Source organism: Mandrillus leucophaeus, unplaced genomic scaffold (genome assembly GCF_000951045.1).
Source record: "Mandrillus leucophaeus isolate KB7577 unplaced genomic scaffold, Mleu.le_1.0 Scaffold297, whole genome shotgun sequence".
Taxonomy (NCBI): Eukaryota; Metazoa; Chordata; class Mammalia; order Primates; family Cercopithecidae; genus Mandrillus; species Mandrillus leucophaeus.
Window position 1 is genome coordinate 1897460 of NW_012103109.1, and position 25776 is coordinate 1923235.

General features: G+C 46.7%; 3 protein-coding genes across 4 annotated transcripts in view; 1 reads left to right on the forward strand and 2 right to left on the reverse strand.

The window, feature by feature from the left end:
* The window catches only part of ABHD2 (abhydrolase domain containing 2), a 126532-nt gene extending 117050 nt beyond the window's left edge, over positions 1–9482 (forward strand). The window contains exons 8-11 of one of the 2 annotated variants that reach the window (XM_011986311.1): positions 422–532; positions 3310–3379; positions 5484–5568; positions 7719–9482. In XM_011986311.1, the coding sequence (XP_011841701.1) occupies positions 422–532; positions 3310–3379; positions 5484–5568; positions 7719–7915 (463 nt within the window). In that variant the 3' untranslated portion in view covers positions 7916–9482. The remainder of the gene's footprint in view (positions 1–421; positions 533–3309; positions 3380–5483; positions 5569–7718) is intronic. The other variant, XM_011986313.1, reaches the window with a different exon arrangement.
* Positions 9483–13680: 4198 nt separating this feature from the next.
* On the reverse strand, positions 13681–14989 carry LOC105544059 (vesicle-associated membrane protein-associated protein A-like). Its single transcript, XM_011986314.1, is given in 2 exon segments — positions 13681–14373; positions 14376–14989. Coding segments are annotated over 2 exon segments (837 nt in total). The 5' UTR covers positions 14662–14989; the 3' UTR covers positions 13681–13822.
* An 8205-nt stretch (positions 14990–23194) lies between these two features.
* The window catches only part of RLBP1 (retinaldehyde binding protein 1), an 11926-nt gene continuing 9344 nt past the window's right edge, over positions 23195–25776 (reverse strand). The window contains exons 7-9 of the mRNA XM_011986315.1: positions 25070–25228; positions 24026–24136; positions 23195–23768 (exon numbers count right to left, since the gene is read on the reverse strand). Coding sequence (XP_011841705.1) covers positions 23610–23768; positions 24026–24136; positions 25070–25228 — 429 coding nt within the window. The 3' untranslated portion in view covers positions 23195–23609. The remainder of the gene's footprint in view (positions 23769–24025; positions 24137–25069; positions 25229–25776) is intronic.

Consider the following 25776-nt stretch of genomic DNA (forward strand, 5'->3'; position numbering starts at 1 on the left):
TGTTAAGCAACACAAACAGCTCATTAAGGGGAAGGGTCTCTGCCAAGGGGGACATTGTCAACACAGTGTAAGGACGAGGCCCCTACGGCTTGGCCCACGGCCCACCACTCACCACAGGGCCCATCTTGAGTCCCCCTCCCCTGTGCTGAAGGTTTTTAAATATTCAACTAGGTTCAAACCCAATCTTTAGTTTGTCTGGGTACCCCTGAAAAGGGAAATAAGGTTTTGACATTCATCTTTCTACAGTTATTCAAAAGTCAACAGCGCCAGCTCATCCTCTGGGATGTTCCAAAGGTTAAAGATTCTATTTCTAACTGACCACAGTGGCTCTGCCTCCTGGCTTGCTCTGGCAAGGAAGCAGGCTCTGCTGTGGTTGTTCATCCCCCACATCTTAATCTCTGTTTGCTTTTGTTTGCTCTAGGCAAGCTCTTTTTGGAGACCACGTTAAGAAACCCCAGAGCCTGGAGGACACAGACTTGAGCCGGCTCTACACAGCAACATCCCTGATGCAGATTGATGACAATGTGATGAGGTATGTCCGCGCAGGCGGGAGAGAGACGCTCTGGGGCAGGGTGCCAGGCGGGAGGCTGCAGGTCAGCTCTGCCTAGCACTAGTGCTTTGCTCTGCCTACTTTAGTGTTAAGGGTGCTTTTTTTCCGTTTAAGTAAGTGTCTAGCGTTTAAAAACAGAAGATTTCACAGGAACATTTAAATGTCTAGTTTCTCCTGGAAAATAGGAAAAGGATCTGACGACCCATTCTGCATTCCTACAAAGCATAGTTAGCTTGATTCAAGGAACTGGGGCGTGCAGGCCCTAGCGTGGGCAGTCTTCACCCTACCTGTCCTGCCTCAACAACAGGGCAAGTGTCAGGTGCCACATTAATCTGCATTTGCAGTGGAGTAAAAGGCAAAGGAAGTATTTCTTGTACTTCTCTGTGTCTCTAACAAGAATAGAAAAACTGGCTGGGGGCAGTGTCTCATGCCTGTAATCCTAGGAGGATTTAGGAGGCCATGGGGGAAGATCGCTTGAGCCCAGGAGGTTGAGGCTGCAGTAAGCCGTGTTCATGCCATTGCACTCCAGCCAGGGCGACACAGCAAGACCCTTCTCAAAATTAAAAAAAAAAAAAAGTAGGAAAACAGAAGATAGACCAAGAGGGCTGTGTGTTTCAAGCAAAATGAACAGAGCCTCTTACTTTGGGGCATGGAGACTCCCCTGAGTGTGAGACACAAATACTGCCCACTTCATTCATCTACTCTACCTGCCTCTCTCCTCCAGGCACCTGAGGTTGCAATCTTGACAGTGTCTTCTTTCCTGGTACCAGTAGATTCTGATTGAGGTTACCCTTAGCTGAAAAAGGAAAAGTTGACTTCTGACCTCATCATTCTCTTTAAAGACGTGATCCTTTTTATTTAACAATCATTTGAGGCCAGGAACAGTGGCTCATGCCTGTAATTCCAGCACTTTGGGAGGCTGAGGCTGGAGGATCACGTGAGGTGAGGAGTTTGAGACCAGCCTGGGCAACATAGCAAGTCTCTGTCTCTACAAAAAAAATTGAAAAATAAAAATAGCCAGGCATAGTGGCACACACACCTGTAGTCCCAGCTGCTTGGGAGGCTGAGACGGGAGGATCACTTGAGCTCATGAGTTTGAGATTACAGTGAGCTATGGTCACAACACTGCAGTGGAGCCCAACTTAGGCAACAGGGCAAGGTCCTGTCCCTAAAAAATAAAAAATAAATTATTTGATATTTTTAGATGTAGTTTAAAGCAAGCAATTATTCTTCATCTAATAGATAGGCAGATATTGACCTGAGGGTATAGGATCTCTGCTTTGCTTTGCTTCCTTACGAGATTTTAGTAGCCTTCTTACACCAAGTAACCTTGAAATATGCCTGCTAACAGTTTCTCAAAGGAAATGAAAACTAGGAAATTGCTGGTATGTTCAGAAGGTGAAAAACGCATCTTACCCACCCTCACTTAAGATAAGGTGTGTGACTGTATTGTGATGTGTAGTAAGAAAAAAAGAAAAACAAATTAAATTTCCCATTCATCTCCTACATTTTTTATGCCCAAAAGAGAATGTTTCTCAACACTCTCCAAAGTCTTTCCTCTTTAATAGTGTTGGATAGTAGCAATTTTATGATCATAACCAGTCTTGGTGGCCTCCTCATAGATCCATCCCAGCAATACTGGAGGGATAGAATGCATTCCCTGCCTGCTGAGACTGCAAACGAACTGATTTCACAAGGACAGGCATCTTGGCGATGATCTCTACACTTGGCCTCCTCCCTGTCAAGAGGGCCCTAATAGTCCAGCCTGAGCTTTCCAGGCCATTCCCAGGCAGACATGTCTAATGAGATCCACAGCTTTGGGGGAGGGAGGATAGCTTAAAGACCCTAGTCAGAACAGGAAGACCCACCATTCAGAAGTCAGAGGCCCTAATCTGTGTCAGAAAGAGGTTTTGAGATCCTCTGGCCTGGGCCTCCTGGTGTCAGAGCTCCAGGATGAACCTTGTGGGGCCTCTGGGAGCACAGAGCAGAGCAGGGCAGAGCTGCGGCCCCTCATTCATGCCGAGCACCGAAGGTTTTGTTACCTGCCAGTTTATCTCTATTGCTCTGTAGTCAGAGATATGGAGCAGTAGTCAGAGATAAAGGGACAGAATTGGTAACTTTGAATGACAGTCTCATTTCTGTTATCTAATACATATTTTATTCCAGTTCACAGTGGTCCTGTTACTCCACCAAGAACTCTGTTAATAGGAAACTTCCAGTAAATGTCCTTGAATTTCAGTTTCTCCATATCTGTAGTGACAACTGGTTTTATACTGCCTCAAGAGATGTAACATACACTAATAATTACATAGATAACAATTACTACAGGGTAATTACTCTGGGTGGGTCATGATGGTAGTAAGCACTTTAACATCATAAGTCTCACAGTTCCATTGAGGAAGGCCCTGCCTTCAGATTCATTTTATACAGGAGAAGCTGAGGCTCAGATAAGTTGAACCATTTGCCCAAGATCACATAGCCAGTAAATGACCGAAGCAGGATTTGAACCCCGATGCCAAAGCCAGTGCTCTTAACCCCGAATCTTGCTACCTACATACATTACATTGATATGACGAGTTAGCGCAGGATCTGGAACAGTCATAAAATCAGCTCAGCATTCAGGACTAACTCCTGCCTCTGTCTACTCTACCAATGCCACAAGTTAGCATGAGGAACTGGAGCCATAATCGGCTCAGCATTCTGATCTTATGACCAATGTTTTATCCTTTTTCTTTTTTTCTTTTTCTGGTGTGTTCCAGGAAGTTTCATGGCTATAACTCCCTGAAGGAATACTATGAGGAAGAAAGTTGCATGCGGTACCTGCACAGGGTGAGTGACCATCACTGGCTCAGAATTAGCATCACTCCATCCAGCCTCGCACACAATACAACAAATATCCCTCCTAAATTTTCCTGGTGGAAGCTTAGCTGGAATCTGGCTCCAACCGCTCTTTTAGCTTGGATTTGTTTATTGAATCATACTTTCTCCCTCTGTAACTGCCATACATTAATCCCAGAGCTGCCCCTTAGACTGGTGTGCTCCCATGTCTGTGCGAGGGCCTTTAAAATTGCTCCAACACCCACTTTTTTGTTAGACTTCCTTTGACAGCATAATCCTGTCTGATTTCTGCCAGATCAATGAGATCTGTCTAGGTTTCTTACTATGTGGGACCCTCTTTTGGCCATTCTGTATTTTGTTACCATAGTGCCTAAGACTGAACTCAAAATTCCTGCCATTATCTGGTAAGCACAGAGTAAAGCTGATGTGTTTCTGTATCAAAGTGATGATGAGCATGTCTATCTTTTTTCTTTTTTCTTGGTGTTTTTTTTTTTTTTTTGAGATGGTATCTCACTCTACCGCCCAGGCTGGAGTGCAATGGCACAGTCTCTGCTCACCATAACCTCCACCTCCTAGGTTCAAGCAATTCTCCTGCCTCAGCCTCCTGAGTAGCTAGGATTACAGGTGTGCACCACCACACCTGGCTAATTTTTGTATTTTTAGTAGAGACGGGGTTTCACCATGTTGGTCATTCTGGTCTCAAACTCCTGACCTCGTGATCCACCTGCCTCAGCCTCCCAAAATGCTGGGATTACAGGCGTGAGCCACCACGCCCAGCTGAGCGTGTCTGTTGATAAGGTAGACTGGTTTGTATTAATGCAACTTTTAGCAGCTACAATAAACCTTGTGTGTATTAAGTTTGTGGCCAACCAAAATCTCCATATGTTTGTTTAACCTGAATGACCAACAAGCCAGTCTCTCTCATTCTGTCTTTGCACAATTGATTGCCCTATTTATCCAAACACAGGATTTCCCATTTATTCTTGTCAATGTCCACCTGTAGGTTTGGCCCACCATTCCCCTGGCTAAAGCAGATCACTGGGAACTGTAGTTGTGCTATCTTATCAGCCATCCCTCCTAGTTTAGCATCATCAGACTTTTGATGTCATCATTTAAGCCATTATAGGAATGTTGAGCTGTCTAGAGCCAACATCAGAGACCTACAGGATAGCACAGTCATTCACTGCCTCAATATGGCTGTTCAATGACATCTGAGTCTCCCTATCAGTACCATCTCCACTAAAATGAAAAAAGGCTATTGGCTGTTTTAGTAAAGTGGATGTTGAATGCAACCCTGCCAATGGTTTTCCAATATCCACCAGCCTACTCCTGTTTTCAACCTTCAGATTCTTTTTCTTTTTTCTTTTTCTTTTTTTTTTTTTTTTAAGAGACAGGGTCTTGCTCTGTTTCCCAGGCTAGAGTGCAGTGGCGTGATCATAGTTCACCACAACTTTGAAATCCTGGGCTCAAATGATCCTCCTGCCTCAGCCTCCTGAGTAGCTGGAACCATAGGCATGAGCCACACACCTAACCTAGATTCTTTTGATTTGTTCTGTTTTTGTTTTTGTGTTTGTTTTAACAAATAGAGACTGGGTTGTGGGTCTCACTATGTTTCCCAGGCTGGTCTCAAACTCCTGGGCTCAAGCAGCCCTCCCACCTTACCCTCCCAAAGTGCTGGGATTACAGGCATGAACCACTGTGCCCAGCCTTGGCCTAGATTCCTCTAGAATCTCTTTTGTCTGGTGTGGAGTGCACTTCGTTTTTCCTTCCCATGATATAAACTGAATTAATATGTACATAATTCATTATAAAGTCATTTCCTAAAAGGCATGGCTAATCTGAAACACTCTGATGATCATCAGGAAGCTTTGGTTCTGCACACTCCTGCTTCCAGGGCAGTAATCACAATGGCAGATGTAACTCATCACACTGCTGGAGAATACAAGGCGTCCTTACTCTACCTGTTCAGCAAGCTGAACTGTGACCCTCTTCCCTTTGCTTCAAAAATATGTCCAGCAGTGAGTTTGAGCCTTGAATCAATGGGGTCTGAAAATGGGAATCAGTCATTTAATTCTGCTTTATTTTCTTGTTGCAGATTTATGTTCCTCTCATGCTAGTTAATGCAGCTGACGATCCGTTGGTGCATGAAAGTCTTCTAACCATTCCCAAATCTCTTTCAGGTAAGTGTTTCTTCCTACTGCCCTCTCAGCAGCTCAGCAAATTGCCACAGTAAATTCTGTCACCTTCACTATGCTGTCATCTCCTGGAGACACCCTCTTTAGGGAAAGACATCTCATAGCAGTCAGTGTTCTTATTTTGTGTAGCCTGATAGTCCTCGGGCTATGATGGGGCCTGGGCATCAGGCTCCCCTCATGTTCCTCCCAGGGCATGAGACAGGACCACCATGTATATTCATAGCCAGTAGGGCTCTGGGGAATCACCTGATGTTCTGTGAAATTATCTCAGGGTTAGGGTTCCCTTAAGTTTGAGAGTTTGACATAAAGAGATATTTAGATTTAAAATTCAGGACTAGGTACGGTGACTAACACCTGTAATCCTAGCACTTTGTGAGGTTGCAGTGGGAGGATCACTTGAGGCCAGGAGTTCGAGACAAGCCTGGGTAATATAGTAAGACCCTACCTCTACAAAAAACTTGAAAATTAGCTGGACATGGGGAGGCTGAGGCAGGAGAATGGCATGAACTTGGGAGGCACAGCTTGCAGTGAACCGAGATTGCGCCACTGCACTCCAGCCTGGGTGACAGAGCGAGACTCCGTCTAAAAAAAAAAAAAAAAAAAAAAAAAATTAGCTGGACCTGGTGGCACATGCCTATAGTCCTAGCTACTCAGGGCTGAGGCAGGAAGATCACTTGAGTCCAGGAGTTCAAGGCTGCAGCAAGCTGTGATTGTGCCACTGCACTCCAGCCTGGGCAACAGAGCAAGATTCTGTCTCTAAAAATAAATAAATATTAAAAAAAAAAAAAATTTGACTTGAAAAGCAAAACAAAAAATCCTGTTCTGCTATCTCTTGTGATAGCCTCTCCATCTGCTTTAAACATAAAAATAGAAGCAACTGGGCTGAGTGTGGTAACTCATGCCTATAAATCCCAGCACTTTGGGAGGCCGAGGTAGGCGGATCACTTGCAGTCAGGAGTTTGAGATCAGTCTGGCCAACATGGTGAAACCCCATCTCTACTAAAAGTACAAAAATTAGCTGGGCATGGTGGTACATGCTACTGGAGAGACTGAGGCATAAGAATCGCTTGAACCCAGGAGTGGAGGTTGCAGTAATTTTTTCTGTCTCAAAAAAATCAAAAATAAAAAATAAAGTTAAGCTCTAGGTTATTATTTTTCAGGATGGCCACTTAGCATGTGGCGTTGAGAGCTTAGGCATCTTTTAACACAACATGCAGCTTTAAGAATCTTGAAGATAGGCCAGGCGCGGTGGCTCACGCCTGTAATCCCAGCACTTTGGGAGGCCAAGACGGGTGGATCATGAGGTCAGGAGATCAAGACCATCCTGTCTAACACAGTGAAACCCTGTCTCTACTAAAAAAATACAAAAAATTAGCCGGGCATGGTGGCGGGCGCCAGTAGTCCCAGCTACTTGGGAGATTGAGGCAGGAGAATGGCGTGAACCCAGGAGGCGGAGCTTGCAGTGAGCCGAGATCATGCCACTGCACTCCAGCCTGGGTGACACAGCGAGACTCCGTCTCAAAAAAACAAAAAAACCAATCTTGAAGATAAATGTCTGTAGTGAAAAATCATTGACTCCATTGAAATTCTCCTTGTTCTCTAGCAAATGATACTGTAAATGCCATGAATCCCTACTCAGAGCCCAGCCCCCACCGCTAGCATGGGAATCACCTGGGAGCTTTTTAGAACTGGAGAATCTCAGCTCCCCCTTCAGGCTTATTAAATCAAAATCTGCATTTTAATAAGATATCCTCAGTGATTCCGATGCACAAAGTTAGGAAACACATTGAATCACCTGGGGAGCTTGAGCAATACCAACACTTGGGAATTCCCCTCCCTCACTCCTCCTCAACCTCCCACCCCAGAGATTCTGATTTAATTCATCTGGGCCAGCCTGGGTGTAAGCTGGTGCCCATTCAGCTCCAAGCCAAGCTGTATTCTAAAACCTGCTAGGTGCCGCTGTCTTGCCTGCCCCCTCTTTGTTGAACAAGGCAGTGTGAGTAGAGATTGAATGCCCACTTAGGTGACTGCCCCTGTGGGGAAAGCCCAGGCTACCCTAGCCAGCTCACCTCTGCACCTCCTGTCCTGGAGCAAACTAGAGAACAGTAACTCACTCAGCTGCCTTTGCCCTGCAGAGAAACGAGAGAACGTCATGTTTGTGCTGCCTCTGCATGGGGGCCACTTGGGCTTCTTTGAGGGCTCTGTGCTGTTCCCGGAGCCCCTGACATGGATGGATAAGCTGGTGGTGGAGTACGCCAACGCCATTTGCCAATGGGAGCGTAACAAGTCACAGTGCTCTGACACGGAGCAGGTGGAGGCTGACCTGGAGTGAGGCCTCCGGACTCTGGCATGCTCCAGCAGCCCTCCTCTGGAAGCTGCGTCCCCTCACCCCCTGTTTCAGGTCTCCCATCTCCCTCAGTGACCTGGATCTGACCTCACACCATCAGCAGGGGGCACCCACCATGCACACCTGTCTCGGAGTAGGCAGCTCTTCCTGGGAGCTCCAGCCTATTTTTGTGCTTAGTTACTGGTTTTCTCCATTGCATTGTTAGTCATGGTGACAAGTGACAGAGTTCTTGCCCTCTGTCCAGTTTCAGCATCTGGTTGCTTTTAAGCCAAGTACATCTAGTTTGCCTATTAAAAATGTGTCTGAATAGCAATTTTGCTTTGCCACCAAAAGGCTTTTCCCTGAGAACAGTGAAGGGTGTATGTCATTTTGTGGTGGTTGGTATGTGTCCTTACGTAGACCTTAAAAAGAGCTCACCCTTCCAGGCCAATGCTGAAGACACAGCTCAGCTTGGAAGCCTGAGAAGCCAGGCTTCCCAGGCCAGAGTGTGGCTTCTTAAATGGCAAAGGAAATTCCTTTGAGTCACAAGCCAAGTTTTCACCCTATCTTCTAAGATCATTTCCCTACACTTTGCTGCTGCTGAGAGTTACATGGGGCACTTGTTAAAAATTCAGCCTCCCAGGTCCCTCCCCTCGGAGAGGCTGATTCACTGGGTCTGGGAAGGAGCCTGGGGATTTTAATTTTTGACAAGTGCCCCAGATGATTCTCATCACCAAGCAAATTTTGGAAATGCTGTTCAACAGCGCCCTTGAATTGGAAACATCTTCATAGCTCATTTTATTGGAATTCATAATCAATCAGGGGTATCCCCTAGCTCCCATGGTCTCCAGAGCAGCAAGGCCAGCTATGGAGCTGCCATCGTGTGACCACAGTGTGATGTCTCAGAAGGGCTCTGGGTGGGCTGAGCATCTGGGCTGTGCCCTGGCTCAGCTTTTCACCCTCAACAAAGTCCCTGTGGACTTCAGTTTCTTCACCTCTAAAATGGGGGACTTGGACCAGGTAGATTGCTGAGCTCACTACCAGGTTCAAAGTTCAATGACAAACTCAGTTTACTGAGGTTTGAGAGAACATCCCTCCAGGGGAGCCTGGGAGCTGCTCTCCCAGTCTAAGCATGTAGATATCATCATTTGCCTTTTGTGTGTGTGTGTGTCCCTTATTTGATAAAAAGATGTTTTGGTGTTTTTTTGTTTTTGTTTTTTTTTAAGCACTCACTTGTAATTTTAGTTTTTAAACCCAAGTTCCTCTAACTTTGCTTTTTGATACCAAACAATTCAAAAGTTGGACCTGAGTTTGGAGACAGATATTTCCAACCTAAGTGGGTATTATTTTGAAACCAGATTTTTAATTTAATAGCCTATATTTGTAGTCTGTTGGATAGGTGTTTCCAAAGTGTGTCTTCTGAAGTGAAAACACAACTCTAGGTTTCAAGTACTTCTTTTCTCCGATCCTGTGGTACTTGAATATCTAAAAACCCTGCACTTTGAAAAATCAGCAGTTGCTATCTGGAACTAAACAGAACTATGAGTAAAATTGCCTGGATACTTTAAAAAGATAGTTTCCCTCCTTCATCTCCTTTGACTCCGGGACAGACTGGAATATAAGTAGTGGGTCTGCATGGATGTTTCAGGGATCAAAGGAGCCACCTGAGCACCTGAATGCCAACCCTCAGGGCCACAGGTGGGTGTGGTTTGGGCACGGGTCCAAGTGACTGTGACGGGAACGTCCGTAACCTGAAGAAGTTGTTTTCTGACAATCACCAAATCATCTGAATAACATCAAAAACAGCCCTTGTCTCAGAAAATTGAGATTTCTGTGGTCTCAACTTTGCTTTGGTATAATTTCTGACACTCGCCAACCTCTATCATTATGACTTTCCCCCCAGTGTATTATTTCTCTAATACATTTCCTTTTCGTGTTCTTTTAGCACAGACTGGCACTTTACCCCTCAATTTGGAAGCTATTCCCTCTCCTCTGTACTTTTCCCTTCACCCAACTACAGCTGTGATCCTGACGATTGATAGTCATATTTCTGCCACTACTACCTTCATTTCTCAAGGCTTTTTATGAGAATAGGTAAACCAAGCAATAACATCCTAGGATTGAATCACCACCACAGAAGAGCGAGAGGCTCCTTTCATATGCCTGAGGCCACACCCCTTAACCTATTCTGACAGCATAGTGGCTGGCCCAGGTACTAGCTCCATTCAGAAATTTGGGAAGAGAAAAGACAGCCCTGTTGTCACACAAACCGGCGTGGGGGAGGGTGGAGCCTGGTCTGCATGGCAGTCCTGGTGGCCCCTGTGGAGGACAGGCAGGGCTGGCAGCATAGCCTTTGTTGCTACACAACCGGAATTTGCTCCCCCAGGACTGTGGGAGCCAATGTCCCAGCTGAAATCTTTTTAGTGTGTGACTCTGAATGGCACTCACATTCCATTTTGGCTCACATGAAATTAACTGAAGCCCTTTGTTCAAGCTTCAGGCTCTTAGGCATGGAAATGCGAATGTGACTGTGGCTGTCTTACAGGAGAATTCTTGTTTGTCCCTGAATGAGAGCACAGAGGCATTGAATTTACGGAGCTGCAAACTTGCCTGATAAATGAGGGAGTGGCAGTTTATAGATAGGTCATCCTTTTTCCTTCCTCCAGGTGTCCTTGCCTTTCTTCCCAAAGTCATTCATTTCTGATGATTATATGAATCCCCCTTTTGCTAGTAAGGTTCTATTTGGGCGAAAACAAGGCTGAATTTTTAAAGAGTATTTGAATATTATATTTTAGAATCAAACTGAGGTTATAAATTGCATCAACCGGACAATTCCACTGCAGGAATAATGTGTTAAAAACCAATGGGGAGAAGCACCCACATCTCTCCTGTAGTACTCCGTGTCTCATAAGCAATTTGAAGATACTTACAAGTAACTGATTCCAGTCAACTTAGGTTTAACTGACTCAAAAAATTGTGTCAAGTTTCTTTAATGTTTTTATGTTAGAAGTGAGTTTAACAGACTTGAAGAAAACTGTTATCTTTTCCTGCTGTGAGTTTACACGAATGATTCCAGAGCAGAGTGAAAGCAGAAAGCTGTTGGTTGCAATATTCTCCTCTCTGCAGCATTTTACGCTTACTGGGAACCTTATGAGTCACCATAAGAGTGGAAATATACCTGAGTTCTTGTCCTAATGGTCTCTAATTCACATTGGATCATGGGCAAATCACCTCACCTCTCTGAGCCTGTTCCCTCCTCTTAGACCATCTCTAAGACCATTTAATCTACTTACACATCATTTGCTTGAACATTGCTGAACATCAGTGTGAACTTGGCTTCTCCAGCCCTTGCAGGTGGAAACAACTATGTCAAGGCTCAAGGCTCATGCTGAGGGGACTTGGAGGGAGGGGCTTCTGCATTAAGCTTTCCTGGTGAAGACCCTTGATCTTGTCCAAAGCCCTGTGTCTTTGACTGGCTTCTCTTCAGAGTCCCCATTGTCATCGTAAGATCCTTGCTATTCTGAGGGTGGTCTTGTGACTGTGGCAGGTGCTGGCCGCTGGAATGAGGAGCCTATCTCCATCCTCCAGTGTGACTCAGGCAGAGCATTGAGAATTCCCAGGGCAGAAATCCTTCCTGCTCAGGCTTTCATTCTAAAACTACAGTCTTCATTAAAGCTGAACTTTCTGGATAGCTGAGCTTCTATGCCCGGCATCTGAATGAGAGCTCTCTTTGTAACTGTGTGGCTTGAGATCTATTTTGCCAGCTCCTGAGAAACAATACACGTGTTCTTGTTTGTGTTTGCTCGGCAAGCAGATGTCTGAGATGTAAGAGGCTTTTCTTTCCCTGTGCCATTGATTCCGACTTAGAGCTGAAGTAAAGATCACTGAAACATCACGTCAAGTTGAAGTCACTCATAGGTCTTTGTCCTTTAGGCAGGACAGGAGAGTCATTAAGAAGCATTTCACTGTAGCATTCTGTCACAATATCATCTGGAATTGTTTTCTTTGCCCAGAAAGCCTTAACTTGCCTCTAGAGAATCCCTGGTATTACAACAATATTGTGGCATTAGAATTCAAATTCTTCTGCTGTGGAAGTTTGAAGCGAAACTGCAGCAAAACCAGAGAATTTCCTCAAGTGGACTGAGGCTCCTTGTTATCTTATGCTCCCATCCCTCCCTCAACAATATGAGTGATCCAGAACTGGCCCAAACACCTCAGCTCTGGCCCCTTTTTACCCTTCTTGGCCTTACTTTGCTGTTCAAAGCCACTTTGGATTGCTTGGATGCTTTGAAAAGCCATGAAAAGTAGCCTGCCTGTGGCATTTAGAGGCCAAGCAATTGATGGAAAGCGTTTCTTCTACCTCTGTTATCTAAGCAGAGGGAAGTAAACCCCTCACGCCCCTACTGCCCCCAGTTACCCTAGAATTGCTTTTGCCAAATTGTAGTTGAAGCTAAGGAAGGGGGATCTGGCCCCTGCTGACAGAGGGAACTGGAATGCCACACAAGGCAAGGCCTGCTTCCTTCCCGTCTGTGCTGCTGCTACCTCCGAATGCTGCAGCCCAGGCTTCCTCTTACAGTGGCCCTTGGAAGTAGGCCGCAGAGTAGACAGCTGCTTCTTTTGGAAGAGTCAGTCCCCCGTGTTTTCTGAACTGTTTTTCCTAGCATGTATGTGGGTAGAGCTTTCATGCATCTCCAATAATAAGAAGCTGAAGTTAGTTTTTTTTTATTCTCCAATTTAAAACTTTTATTTAAAAAGTAAACTACTATTAATGTCGAAAATGCAAACTTGGGGAGAGCAAAAAGATCACACATAAGGCTGTCACTTCACACTTGGAGGGTTGTACAGCAGCCGGGCAGAGGCGCTCCTCACTTCCCAGACGGGGCAGCAGCCAGGCAGAGACGCACCTCACTTCCCAGACAGTGCAACAGCCAGGCAGAGACGCACCTCACTTCCCAGACAGTGCAACAGCCAGGCAGAGACGCTCCTCACTTCCCAGACAGTGCAACAGCCAGGCAGAGGCGTGCCTCACTTTCCAGATGGTGGGTGGCCAGGCAGAGGCATTCCTCACTTCCCAGAAGGTACAGTGGCCGGACAGAGACACTCCTCACTTCCCAGACAGGGCAGGGGCCGGGCAGAGGTGTGCCTCACTTCCAAGATGGTGGGACAGCTGGGCAGAGGCGCTCCTTGCTTCCCAGAGGGTGGGCAGCCAGCCAGGAAGAGCGCTGCTCACTTCCCAGAGGGTGGGCGGCCAGACAGGCGCGCTTCTCACTTCCCAGATGGGCAGTCCCCAGGAAGAGGCCCTCCTCACTTCCCAGATGGGGCAGGGGCCTGGCAGAAGTGCTCCTCACTTCCCAGAGGGTGGGCGGCCAAGCAGAAAGGCTTCTTACTTCCCAGATGGGATGGGGGCTGGGCAGAGGCGCTCCCCACTTCCCAGAACAATTCTTTATGAATTTCATAAAGGATTGAATGTGCAACTGAAACCTGCTAGTGATGATCTGGTAATATACAATTTGTCCAGTAGCCAAACAGTTTGTTTTTATTGTGTTTTCTAACCATAAGAGATCATTAAACGCAAAGCCTATATGGCGCTGTACACACACAAAAGAAAATGGTCACCGCAGGCCATACTACCAATGAAATGGTAGGTAAACGAATCTTTTTCTGGTCAAGAAAAAAAAAAAGAAATAGCACTTTGTATGCTTCACTCTACAAGATGAATTTCACTAGAAAGAATCCAGTGAAGGCCGGGCATGGTGGCTCCCGCCTGTAATCCCAGCACTTTGGAGGCCAAGGTGGGTGGATCGCCTGAGGTTAGGAGTTCGAGACCAACCTGGCCAACATGGTGAAACCCTGTCTCTACTAAAAATGCAAAAATTAGCTGGGTGTGGTGGTGGGCGCCTGTAATCCCAGCTACTAGGGAGGCTGAGGTGGGAGAATTGCTTGAACCCAGGAGACAGGTTGCAGTGAGCCGAGATCATGCCACTGCACTCCAGCCTGGGGGACAAGAGTGAGACTCCGTCTCCAAAAAACAAAGAATCCAATGAAAATGGCTGCAATTACAACAAGAAGTGAAGGAAGAGGACTGGTGACATCTCTGAAGGATGCAGTTGAGGTTGATCCAGGTCTATCCGAATGTGCTACCTTTCTGAGCCTTAAACCTTCATCTCTCAGGTGTCGATTTTCTTCTGATAGCTTCATCATTTCTCCCTGAAGTCTTTTACACTCTTCTGTTAGTTTCCTTGTTGTGGTGTCATTAAGTGAAACACTGTGTGGTTTTGGCATGGGTCCATCTTGTTCAGATGCATTCAGTGGAACAGCTTTGCTAGGTTCCATGTCATTCAATTTATCATTTTCATTGGGCATTTCAAATACACATCTCAATTTGGAATCCATTAATTCGTCAGGTTTTGCCTCTTTCCACACAACTTCCATATCTGAAGTGTTCAGTGGAGCAAAAATTGTACCATACACTTGTGTTTACTCTTTTCATTCGGATCATAGTCAAAGGGCTGTAGCATTACTGAAACAGTCACAGTTGACCCTGGGTCAATAATTCCACTGTTGGGCCTCACACAGTACCGGTGAGGCGCTGTAGTCTTCACTTTGAAACACACTTTTCTATCCGATGGATTTTGCAATTTAAGATTTATAGTGACTACATCTGTGAAGGGGCCTTTGAATTTGAGGTCTGTGGGCAGGTCGAGGACCGGGATCTGCTCGTGCTTCGCCATGGCCCCGGAGGTGGACGCCATCCGAGAGACAGCACAGAGCAGGGAGGCGGTTTGCTCGCTGGGGGCGCGGGACGATGGCGAGGGGGGAGGGGGAGTGAGTTTGCATCTCTCCTTTTCCTGGTTAGACTCTGTTCAACCACATTCTTATGTTGGCAGATCTGCTTCCAGATTGACTTTTTGAGAACCATCACTTTCACATTCCTAATTCTGATTTTGTTTTGTTTTGTTTTGTTTGGGTTTCTGAAACTTAAAATGCTGCCCTGAAAATATTATATTTTTGAGTTTGTGTTCTAAAAGCCTCTGTGCTGCTGGATCTTTGGGGGGGAAATACAGGATCCTTCAGCATTGAGGTGTTTAAGATTTGCAACTAGCAATGCAATTTTTTCTAAATATGGGGATATTTACCTTTAATAAGAAATTATACTAAACAATGATGTCCTTGATCATTTTATGTTCTCATATTCCTTTCGATTCTACTATGATTGTGTGGTGGTGAACAAAGATCATTACAAACAAAAACTGTAATTTTGTTATATTTGATTCAATGGAATTTACTTAAAAAATAAAGACTAAAAATGTGGTGTGGCTATGTGTCCTTTGTATAGTGGCAGTTTTCCATCTGAAAGGATTCTTCCTGTGTCTTCACCAAAGTATGAGATTAATGGAAATACACAAAACCCCATTTTTGCACCACAATTGATGTTAGTCCATCTTCGCAAACAAATACCAAAACCTTGACAGGGCCACAAGCATCTTCACAACCCCATCTTCTCCAGGCAAGAAAGCCAAGAACTAAAATAAGTGAAGTATCTGTTTTCTACTTTTTTATTTTTTAGAGACAGATTCTTGCTCTGTAGCCCAGGCTGGAGTGCAGTGGCATGATCACAGCTCACTGCAGCCTTGACCTCCTGGGCTCAAGCAATCCTCCTGCCTTAGCCTCCCGAGTAGCTGGGACTACAGGGACTTGCTACTGTACCTGGCTAATTTTTTAGTTTTTAGTTTTTTGCTGTGTTGCCCAGGCTGGTCTCAAACTTAAGTTCAAGCAGTCCTCCCGCCTTGGCCTACCAAAGTGTTGGAATTATAGCTGTGAGCCACCATGCCCAGCCTCAGTGTTTTAATCATTTCTTAAAAGTGAATCATGAAGACAAAATGCAAGGCAAGGTGTAAATGGTGCTTGCCATGTGTGATTTGTAGGCTTTTCCAATAATGTTCTTTGAAAAGACTAGGTGAGGACGGGTGCGGTGGCTCACGCCTGTAATCCCAGCACTTTGGGAGACCGAGGCAGGTCTGAGGCGAACCTGAGGTCGGGAGTTCAAGACCAGCCTGACCAACATGGAGAAACCCTGTCTCTACTAAAAATACAAAATTAGCTGGGCGTGGTGGCACATGCCTATAATCCCAGCTACTCGGGAGGCTGAGGCAGGAGAATCACTTGAACCCATGAGGCGGTGGTTGTGGTGAGCCAAGATCGCGCCACTGCACTGCAGCCTGGGCACAAGAGTGAAACTCCCATCTCAAAAAAAAAAAAAAAAAAAAAAAAAACTAAGTGAACATTTCCCAAGTTAAGATTATATTGGGTTGGTTGGGTGCTGGTGGTGGTTTCTTACTTGAATCTGTCTGAACCCAAGCTAAGGTCTCCCAGGACCAAGCACTGGCTCAGCCAGGAGGGTTGTACCAACCCCAAGAGACACTCACAGCTCCCTTCCCTCCTCGGCCACACAAAACCTTTGTCAAGTTAGGCAGGGTGGAGAGTGTTAGCTTTAGAAGTTGTGCATTAACAAGACCTAAAAATGCCCAGTGCCAAATTTCAAACTTCATTCCTCTCTGGTAAGCAAGCTTCCCCTCAATTCATATCCCCCACAAAATAGCCAGACTATTTTGGCCCAAGAAAACCAGCTTGCAAAGAATACTACCTATGGAAAGACTACATGGAAGAGATTTCAGGTCCAGGGCATTAGGCCGGTCAGTGCCAGCTGCATGCCAGTGTGGTCAGGCAGGACCAGTAGCACACAGCTGCCCTCTCCTGAGGCAGCCGTACAGCATTTGTGCTCAGTGACACCTCACTCACTGCCCCAGTCATGCTATTTTTTATTTTACCTTTCATTAACAGGGCTCTCTGCTCTAGTCCTATGGAGAGTACTTTCCCTTGGTGAAGATGAAACACCTAACTGGATGGCCCTTCATATGACAGCCTCCCCTCCTCACTTCTCTCTTGGGTATCTTTAGAGGGAGTTCCATGAAAGTGCTGCCCTGTATCGGAGTGGTTGAAAGACATGACAGGCAATTTGGCCTCGGACTGGTGAACCCCTCCCCAAAGGGGCTAAATTAAACACCTCTCTCCATGTGGCTTTGTGTCACCCACACCTTCCTTTTGATTAATGCTGCCTACCACATTTACCCCAGCATCTCTACTAACGACTGGTTTCCTCTTTTTTTTTTTTTTTTTTTTGAGATGGAGTCTCGCTCTGTCGCCCAGGCTGGAGTGCAGTGGCCGGATCTCAGCTCACTGCAAGCTCCGCCTCCCGGGTTTACGCCATTTTCCTGCCTCAGCCTCCCGAGTAGCTGGGACTACAGGCGCCCACCACGGCGCCCGGCTAGTTTTTTGTATTTTTTAGTAGAGACGGGGTTTCACCATGTTAGCCAGGATGGTCTCGATCTCCTGACCTTGTGATCCGCCCGTCTCGGCCTCCCGAAGTGCTGGGATTACAGGCTTGAGCCACCGCGCCCGGCCGGTTTCCTCTTAAAGTCATTTCCTCATCATCTGATGATAGTTGGTGAAATTAACCTGAAATATATGAAATTCTCATTTCATTGTTTCTTCTCCCTTCTCCTACCTGCACCTCTCCCACCCCCAGAAATAAATAAAACAAACATTGGAGACAAAGCATGAGTGGTAACAGAGCCAAAGAGATTTGGAGCCAGAGGTGCTGGGTCAGGGTCCCATCCTCACCATTTCTAGCTCTTTGATCCTAAGCAGAATTTAACCTCTATTTATTTATTTATTTATTTATTTATTTATTTATTTATTTATTTATTTATTTATTTTCCTACGGGAATAATTATACTAAAAATGCCTACCTCAGGATAATTGAGAGGTTCAGATGATATTTTTCAGAGTGCCGTTGTTACTTTGGACAGTGGTTTTGGCTTTATCTGTTTGGTTGCCACTCATACGTCATCTCCAAGGTAGAAACTGTTAGAAAAGTGTCTGACGTGGTCCAGCTCCACACCAAGGTATCTAACTGATGGACTTGGAGGAAAGTGGAGCCTGGCCTGGTTATAGTTTCCAAAAACATTCCTGGGCTCAGAAGTGCTGAAGAGCCACGTTGTGTGCACCTTCAAACCCTTATCTTTGTCTCTTCCTTCTTCATATGTGGCCACCTTGAGAAATCAAGGTGTACTACGTGTCCTGCCTACTGGCAAGGCAACTTCCGGGCACAGCCCCACAGCGGAAAAAGTTCTGGGACATTTAGCCTATCAGCTGCAGTCTTCCCACAGGGCTCCTGCAGCCTTCTTCTCTGTTCTCTGCTCACGTGCAAAGTTTGCCTTTAAACCCACAGATATGAATACTTACTAGAGTGGGTTCCTCCATATCCTCACCTCCATATGTCAACATACAGGGTTTAGGCAGTGCACATTTCAGACACCTGCAGGGAGGTAGACAACCACTGTTTTGTAAGCATTGATTGCCTTCTCTCTCTCTCTCTCTCTCTCTCTCTCTCTCCCCCCTCTCTCAGGGTCTCACTCTGTTACCCATTAATAGGAGAGCAGTAGTGTGATCATGGCTCAGGCAGCTTTGAACTCCCAGACTTGAGATCCTCCTGCCTCAGCCTCTAGTAGCTAAAACTACACTGCATTTGGCTGATTTTTTTTTATAGGAACAGAGTCTTGCTGTGTTGCTCAGGCTGGTATTGAACTCCTGGCTTCAAGCAATCCTCCTGCCTCAGCCTCCCAAAGTGTTGGGCTTACAGGTGTGAGGCACTGTGTCTGGCCTGATTGGTTGTTTAATGTGCAGTCCCCTGAGGGTCTTGTTAAAAATGCAGATTCTGATGCAGCATGTCTGAGATATGGCCTTGGAGCTTGGGAGCTCTAAGGTCCAGCCCTCCTTGGACCACCCTTTGAATAGTGAGGCTCCAGGAGATCCCACAGGCTTCCAGATCTGACACTTCTGAGCTTCCTAAACTCCAGAGCCAAGCCCCCAACAGAAAGTGGGATCAGAGGCCAGGCATGGTGGCTCACACCTGTAATCCCAGCACTTTGGGAGGCTGAGGAGGATGGATCACCTGAGGTCAGGAGCTCGACACCAGCCTGGCCAACATGGTGAAACCCCGCCTCTACTAAAAATACAAAAATTGGCCAGGTGTGGTGGCATGCACCTGTAATCCGAGCTACTCGGGAGGCTGAGGCAGGAGAATCGCTTTAAGCTGGGAGGCAGAGGTTGCAGTGAGCCAAGATCACACCACTGCACTCCAGCCTGGGTGACAGAGTGAGAGTCCGTCTCCAAAAAAAAAAAAAAAAAAAAAAAAAAAAAAAAAAAAAAAAGTAGGATCCACAGTGGTCCACTTCACCTCTTTCCCTGCTAGCTTGAATTAAGAGAAAAGTATGCTTCCCAGTAAGGCTTTGCCATGCCCCCAGGCAGCACTAAACTCCTCCACTTTCCCCTGGGTAAACCCGAGGCAGTGGCCAATCTCATTGAGAGGCTCTCTGAAGCTGGCGCCAGTTTCCTTCCTGAGACCTCCACCCACAGCTGAAATTGCCTCCAGACTCTGCTGTCTGCATTCTCCCAACGACCAAATTAGCATGGCAGAAATGCATCACTGCAACCTTCCAACTCTCAAATTACTTTGATGAGGCAGAATCTCTGCCTCATCCCAGATGTCCCCAAAAAGGGTTGGGCGTGGTGGCTCATGCCAGTAATCCCAGCACTTTGGGAGGCTGAGGCGGGAGGATCACCTAAGGTCAGGAGTTTGAGACCAGCCTGACCAACACGGAGAAACCCTGTCTCTACTAAAAATACAAAATTAGCTGGGCATGGTGGTGCATGCCTGTAATTCCAGCTATTTGGGAGACTGAGGCAGGAGAATCGCTTGAACCCAGGAGATGGAGGTTGTGGTAAGCTGAGATCTCACCATTGCACTCCAGCCTGGGCAACAAGAGCAAAACTCTGTCTCAAAAAAAAAAAAAAAAGAAACAAACAAACAAACAAAAACAAACAAACAAAAAAACCAGATGTCGCCAGAAAGGAAGTTGTTATGGGCACCAAATGGTTGTCATAAAATTCATATTTTGTCGTTCCCCTTCCCATAGCTGGTGGCCTTCAAAAGAGTATTTTATTGTCTCTCTCCAACAATGTGGGGGCCATTTGTAGGAATCACACACATAGGCAGCTGGGATTTTGTGAGGCTGAGCACGTCAGATTTTAACATTGGTGGTCTTCAAACACGTTTTCCCAAAAGTGGAACCTCGGGCAAGGTCTGGCGCAGCCCACCCAGCTAACCCTCCTACCCAGTTTGTCCCTGGAGGGGCAGTGTCAGGGCACGGCCAGCAGGGGGCAGCGCGAGCACACAGTCAGAGCCAGCTCACGGGATCCCAACCCTGTGGCTTCTTCCTCAGAAAGCCACTGAGTTTTCTTATCAGACGGGGTCCTTGAGCTAAGGCCCAAGCCCTGCTGACCTTAGGGACGACCCCAGCATCCCATTCGGGTTTGAGTAGGAGCTAAGGCTGCCCCAAGAGTCTTCGGCTCAGCATGTGCCTGATTTCATTTATATATTTAGAGCTGCCACAAATTCAGAGTGGGCCTGGGCTGTGTCCAGGAGGGCACCTGGCATCTCGGGGCTGGGGGGAAGATGGGAGTCAGTGGACAGGGATCAACCAGTGTTTCCCTCAGATTTGGGACCCAGGTCTTGAGGAACAATTAGAACTATATCATGAAAATGTAAAAGATACCCATTCTTTTTTTCTTTCTTTCTTTTTTGAGACGGAGTCTCGCTCTGTCACCCAGGCTGGAGTGCAGTGGCACGATCTCAGCTCACTGCAACCTCTGCCTCCCGGGTTCAAGCAATTCTCCTGCCTCAGTCTCCCAAGTAGCTGGGATTACAGGTTCCCACCACCAAGCTCAGCTAATTTTTTTTGTTGTTGTTTTTGTTTGTTTGCTGGTTTTGAGACAGAGTTTCCCTCTGTCGCCCAGGCTGGAGTACAATGGCGTGATCTCGGCTCACTGAAGCCTCCACCTCCTGGGTTCAAGTGATTCTCTTGCCTCAGCCTCCCAAGTAGCTGGGATTACAGGTCCCCGTCACCACGCCTGGCTAATTTTTGTATTTTTAGTAGAGATGGGGTTTCACCATGTTGGCCAAGCTGGTCTCAAATCCTGACCTCAAGTGATCTGCCCACCTTGGCCTCCCAAAGTGCTGGGATTACAGGCATGAGCCACCATGCCTGACCAAAAATACCCATTCCTTTTAATTATTTAATTCAGCCTCATCACCACCTCCTTCCATCAACACCTCCACGTGGGTCACCAGTGCCCTCCACCTTGGCAAACGCTAGTCTCTATCCCTTTCTCACAGGACCCCAAAGCACCATTGACAGTTCTCGTACTTGAAATACCTTCTTAGCTCCAGATGTTCCTAAGCGATCTCTCAGGGTGAGGCCCCTTCTACCAGAGCAGCTTCACTCTTTTAAGTTGGTACTGTTGTTTTGTTTTGTTGATACAGGGTGTCCCTCTGTTGTCCAGGCTGGAGTGCAGTGGCTGGAGTGCATGGCTAACTGCAGCTTCGACTTCCTGGGCTCAGGTGATCCTCCCACCTCAGCCTCCTGAGTAGTGGGGACTACAGACGTGCACCACCATGCCCAACTAATTTGTGTATTTTTTGTAGAGGTGGGTTTCACCATGTTGCCCAGGTTGTTCTCAAACTCCCAAGTTCAAGCCATCCTCCTGCCTCGGCCCCGCAAAGTGCTGAGATTATAGGCATGAGCCACATGCCTGCCCTTTTTAGGTTTAAATACCAAGGTTCCATGTGAGATTTGGTTTGCAAAAAGGAAGCCTCAACTTTTGGGACAAAATCCTCACTGGTTGATGTCCTACCCTTCTGCCCATAATAATTTGCTATGATTCCTCCTCCAGCCTGGGAGTCCTATGTAAATACCATTTTCATTTTCATGGATTTTATGACCATGGATTGTTGACTGTGAATGTTATAAAGAAGGCAGTTTCTTGGGTAATGAGCATACACTACAAACCCTAGTAGTGAAAGAAAGTATGTAAGGAATAAGTGCATATACCCACACACACATATATATACATTGACATATACATGAACATGTACACAGCCTCACTGAAAAGCAAGAAAGAGAACTCTCAGTGGATCAGAGAAATTCCCAAAGGTTTGAAAGCAGACAGGACTGAATTGAATCCATAGTCCAGAAAATGGTTGGAATATCCTGCCCCAAAAGGTAGGTGCAGCACTTAGGGTGCGTCATACCCACAAAGAATGGAGGTGACCCTACAGGCAAGAGCAGACAAGTCTTGGGTTGATTGACTGGGACACCTTGGTGGGAACAACAAGGCCTCACCTACTGCCACTAGCCAGCCAGTGTCTGCTTCCATGTGGGAAAATGAGTGTAGCATCTTAGAAAAAGTATCTGTCAGTGCTTAGGAGACGCATGCCCAGAAGAAGCCAGCACTTCCCCAAGACGGAACAGCATGCTCAGCAAACGGCATCTAACAGGGATTCTCACCTACAGAAATGAACACACACCCGAAAATCATCAAGCACTTGAGGAAAGCCAACTCCATAGAAGGAAAGCATTTGTATTTGTCAAAATATGCAGATTTGGGCCAGGCATGGTGGCTCACAACTACAATCCCAGCACTTTGAGAGGCTGAGGTGGAAGGATGGCTTGAAGCCAGGAGCTGAAGACTAGCCTGGGCAGTACAGCCAGAGCCTTATCTCTACCAAAAAAAAAAAAAAAATGTAAAAAATTAGTTGGGTGCAGTGGCATGTGCCTGTAGTCCCAGCTACTCAGCAGGCTGAGGCAGGAGGCTTGCCTGAGCCCAGGAGTTTGAGGTTGCAGTGAACTATGATAGCACCACTGCACTCCAGCCTGGGTGACAAGTGAGACCCTGTCTCAAAAAAAAAAACCAAAAAAACCCACAGATTTGGAAAGTGTAAGTTCATCACTGTAAAGTGCTTGAGAGTGAAGACAAAAAGAGAGCTTTAACTCTATAACTTGAGGACTGAGTGAGCTCAGAGAAAATGCCACCTATGAATCTAAGTAGAGCCGTCCATCCAGGCAAGGGGACGGCAGGAGACAGCGTTTGTTGGAGAGACCCCCTCTCCCGGACACATGGAGGGAACGTGACTGCCACCCTGGAAAGAGGTCCGAGTTCCTGACCATCCCACACACGCCAGACTGTACCTCACCAAGGGGAGCAGGCCACCCCTGAGTGAAGCCACTTCCAGGCCTCCTCCACCCTGGAATTCTGTGTGGAAAACCCCTCGCCTGCCTAGGGGCCACCAGGACTGCTGTGTTTGCCAAATCATTTGAACATATGTCCTCCCTCTTTTATCTTCTTTTATTGCATTTTTGCTAGGAGTGGGGGATATTTTAACCCAGGCTCCTTGCCTGTTTTCACAGACTCTAAGTCGTAAAACTCTGTTACAAAGGAAATGATTGAGAAAACGAATTAGAGTCTTCGAAATACAACCTCACACAAAAATCACTGTCTTAAAGCTTCAAGGGCAGCTGGAAATATAACTACCCCCAGTTCTTCTTGTTCAAAGGAATTCCCCCTCCTTTATTCCCCATCCCCCACCTTGAGAACAGGGTGACATCTGAGGTCACTCAGGCTTAGGGAGTCTAAGGGGGGACCACAGTCATCTCAAGCAGCCCTTTCCTAGCCTTGGGTCCAGGACAGTTGAGGAGAGGCCCAGGCATTCTAACTACAGTTCAGCTGGCAGGAGATGTTTTCAGAAGGCTGTGTTCTCAGCTTGGGCCCGGGGGCCAAAGAGCTGCTCAGCAACAGCTTTGCCATCATACTTGGGCAGCGTGCCCCCAAAGTCAGAGGGCAGGATGTTCTCATCAATCTCCTGGTAGAAACCAGAGAGGTCCTCCCCGTGGACAAAGACCTGCAGGGAAGCAAGGGAGAGAGAGAGCTGAGCAGGAGGAGGTGCCCTAAGGATGAGGGTTGAGGAAGGAAAGGGGCAGGAGGACAAAGCCCCATCGTGTGCAATCTTTGCCTGGCGACACCCCTCTCCGCAGGTCTCCATATTGGGTGTCAGTGGGATCCACGTAGCTCAGGACCATGGTAGAGTGTGAGGAGGGCTCAGATGGGGCCCCACCCTCGGCCCTCTTGTCTCATTGTCTGGGCGGCCCATGTACTCACCCTCTCAAGCAGCTTGCTCTTCAAGAAGGGCTTGACCACATTGTAGGTCGTGGTGAAGTACCATGGCTGGTGGATGAAGTGGATGGCTTTGAACCGGGCTGGGAAGGAATCCTGCAGTGACAGAGAGACATCCCATTCCCCATGGCCCTGATGACCTCTGAGGCTCCCACTCATCCCTGCTGCCTCTCCTCATGGCATAGAACAGACTTGTCCAACATCACAGGGCTGCCCTGGAGAAGGGCCCACTGAAGGTCCTATTTCCAGGCCAGCAACTAGGGATCCCTGGCTTTAATGTGGCCCAGACTGCAGGGAGGAAGCCCCAAGATTCATATGACCCAACCCTCTCCCTGCTGATGCAAATAAAACCAGGAATTAGGTCAAGAAATGAAAGTAGCCTTTCTTGGCCTTTTGGTGAGTTTTTTCAAACCCACTTGCCTGCCGAAGGGACTGCAAACTATTACAAACCACAGGAACACTCTTATCATCCCTCATTGTCCATCAGCCCCTCCCACGACCTCCACCTCCCACCCCTCCTTTCCCAAATACGCAGAGCAGATCCAAGATGGCTCTAAGAAAGGACTCCTGACATGTCAGCATATATAGGAGTGAATTATCAGAGGGCTAGTGATATCCCTTTCTCGGGGTGAATCCACATTCAAAGAGAGCCAGTGCGACATATGTGGACAGACAACATGGGATTACAGGTCAGAAGATGCAGGTTCAAGTCTGGCCTCTGCCACTTGATTGCTGTGTGACCTTGAGATGTCACTTAAATCTCTGAGCCTTCGTTTCCAGGTTTGAAAAATGAAGCAGGGAAGGAGGGAAAGAATGCTCTCAAGGAGTCAATGGAAAAATGGAAGTGAATACTTGGCAAACTGTCAATCACTATGCAAGTGCTTGTGGTTGGGACTGTGACTGTCACTGCTCTTTATGGCATGAGGTGGTCCAAATTCTCAGGTCCCTGCAAGCACCATGAAAGGAGGCCCAGCCTGTCAGCCTCCCCAGCTGTGGGAGGCTCCTGTGGTATAGAGCTCTAAGCCTCACCTGGAGCATGTCCACCATCTTCCTGAGATCTGAAGTGCGGAGACTAGCAGCCTGCTGCATGGTAAAGCCCTTGAAGTTCTCAATGATGCAGAATCCATTAATTTGAGTTTCCTCATTCTCCAGCAGCTTCTCCAGGATGAAGCAATATGCCTGCAAGATCTTGGGCACAGAGAGAACAGGCTGTAACACCTAACCCACAACAATAATTAAGGCTTGAGGTCCTAAGGGAAGAGCTAATTGGTACATTCTTCATTCTTCATTGCTGCAGGCTTTGATCTCGGACATTCCACTTCTGCGAATGTATACCAAGAAAATAAGCTTGAATGTCACATCCATGGTTAGAGGCCAGAAGGTTTATCCCAGTACTCTTACAATAGTGGGAACGTTGGAGACAACCTAAACGTCCAACAATGGGAACTGGTGAAATTATGGTACATTTATGCCATGGAATGCTCTGGAACAATTAAAAACAATATAGAAGACTAATAATACAGGAAAATGTGCATGATATATTATTGTAGAATATAATACCATTATTATAAGAAAAATGTGTGAGCTGGGCATGGTGGCTCACGTCTGTAATCCTAGCACTTTGGGAGGCTGAGGCGGGTGGATCATCTGAGGTCAAGAATTCAAGACCAGCCTGGCCAACATGGTGAAACCCTGTCTCAACTAAAAATACAAAAAAATTAGCTGAGCGTGGTGGC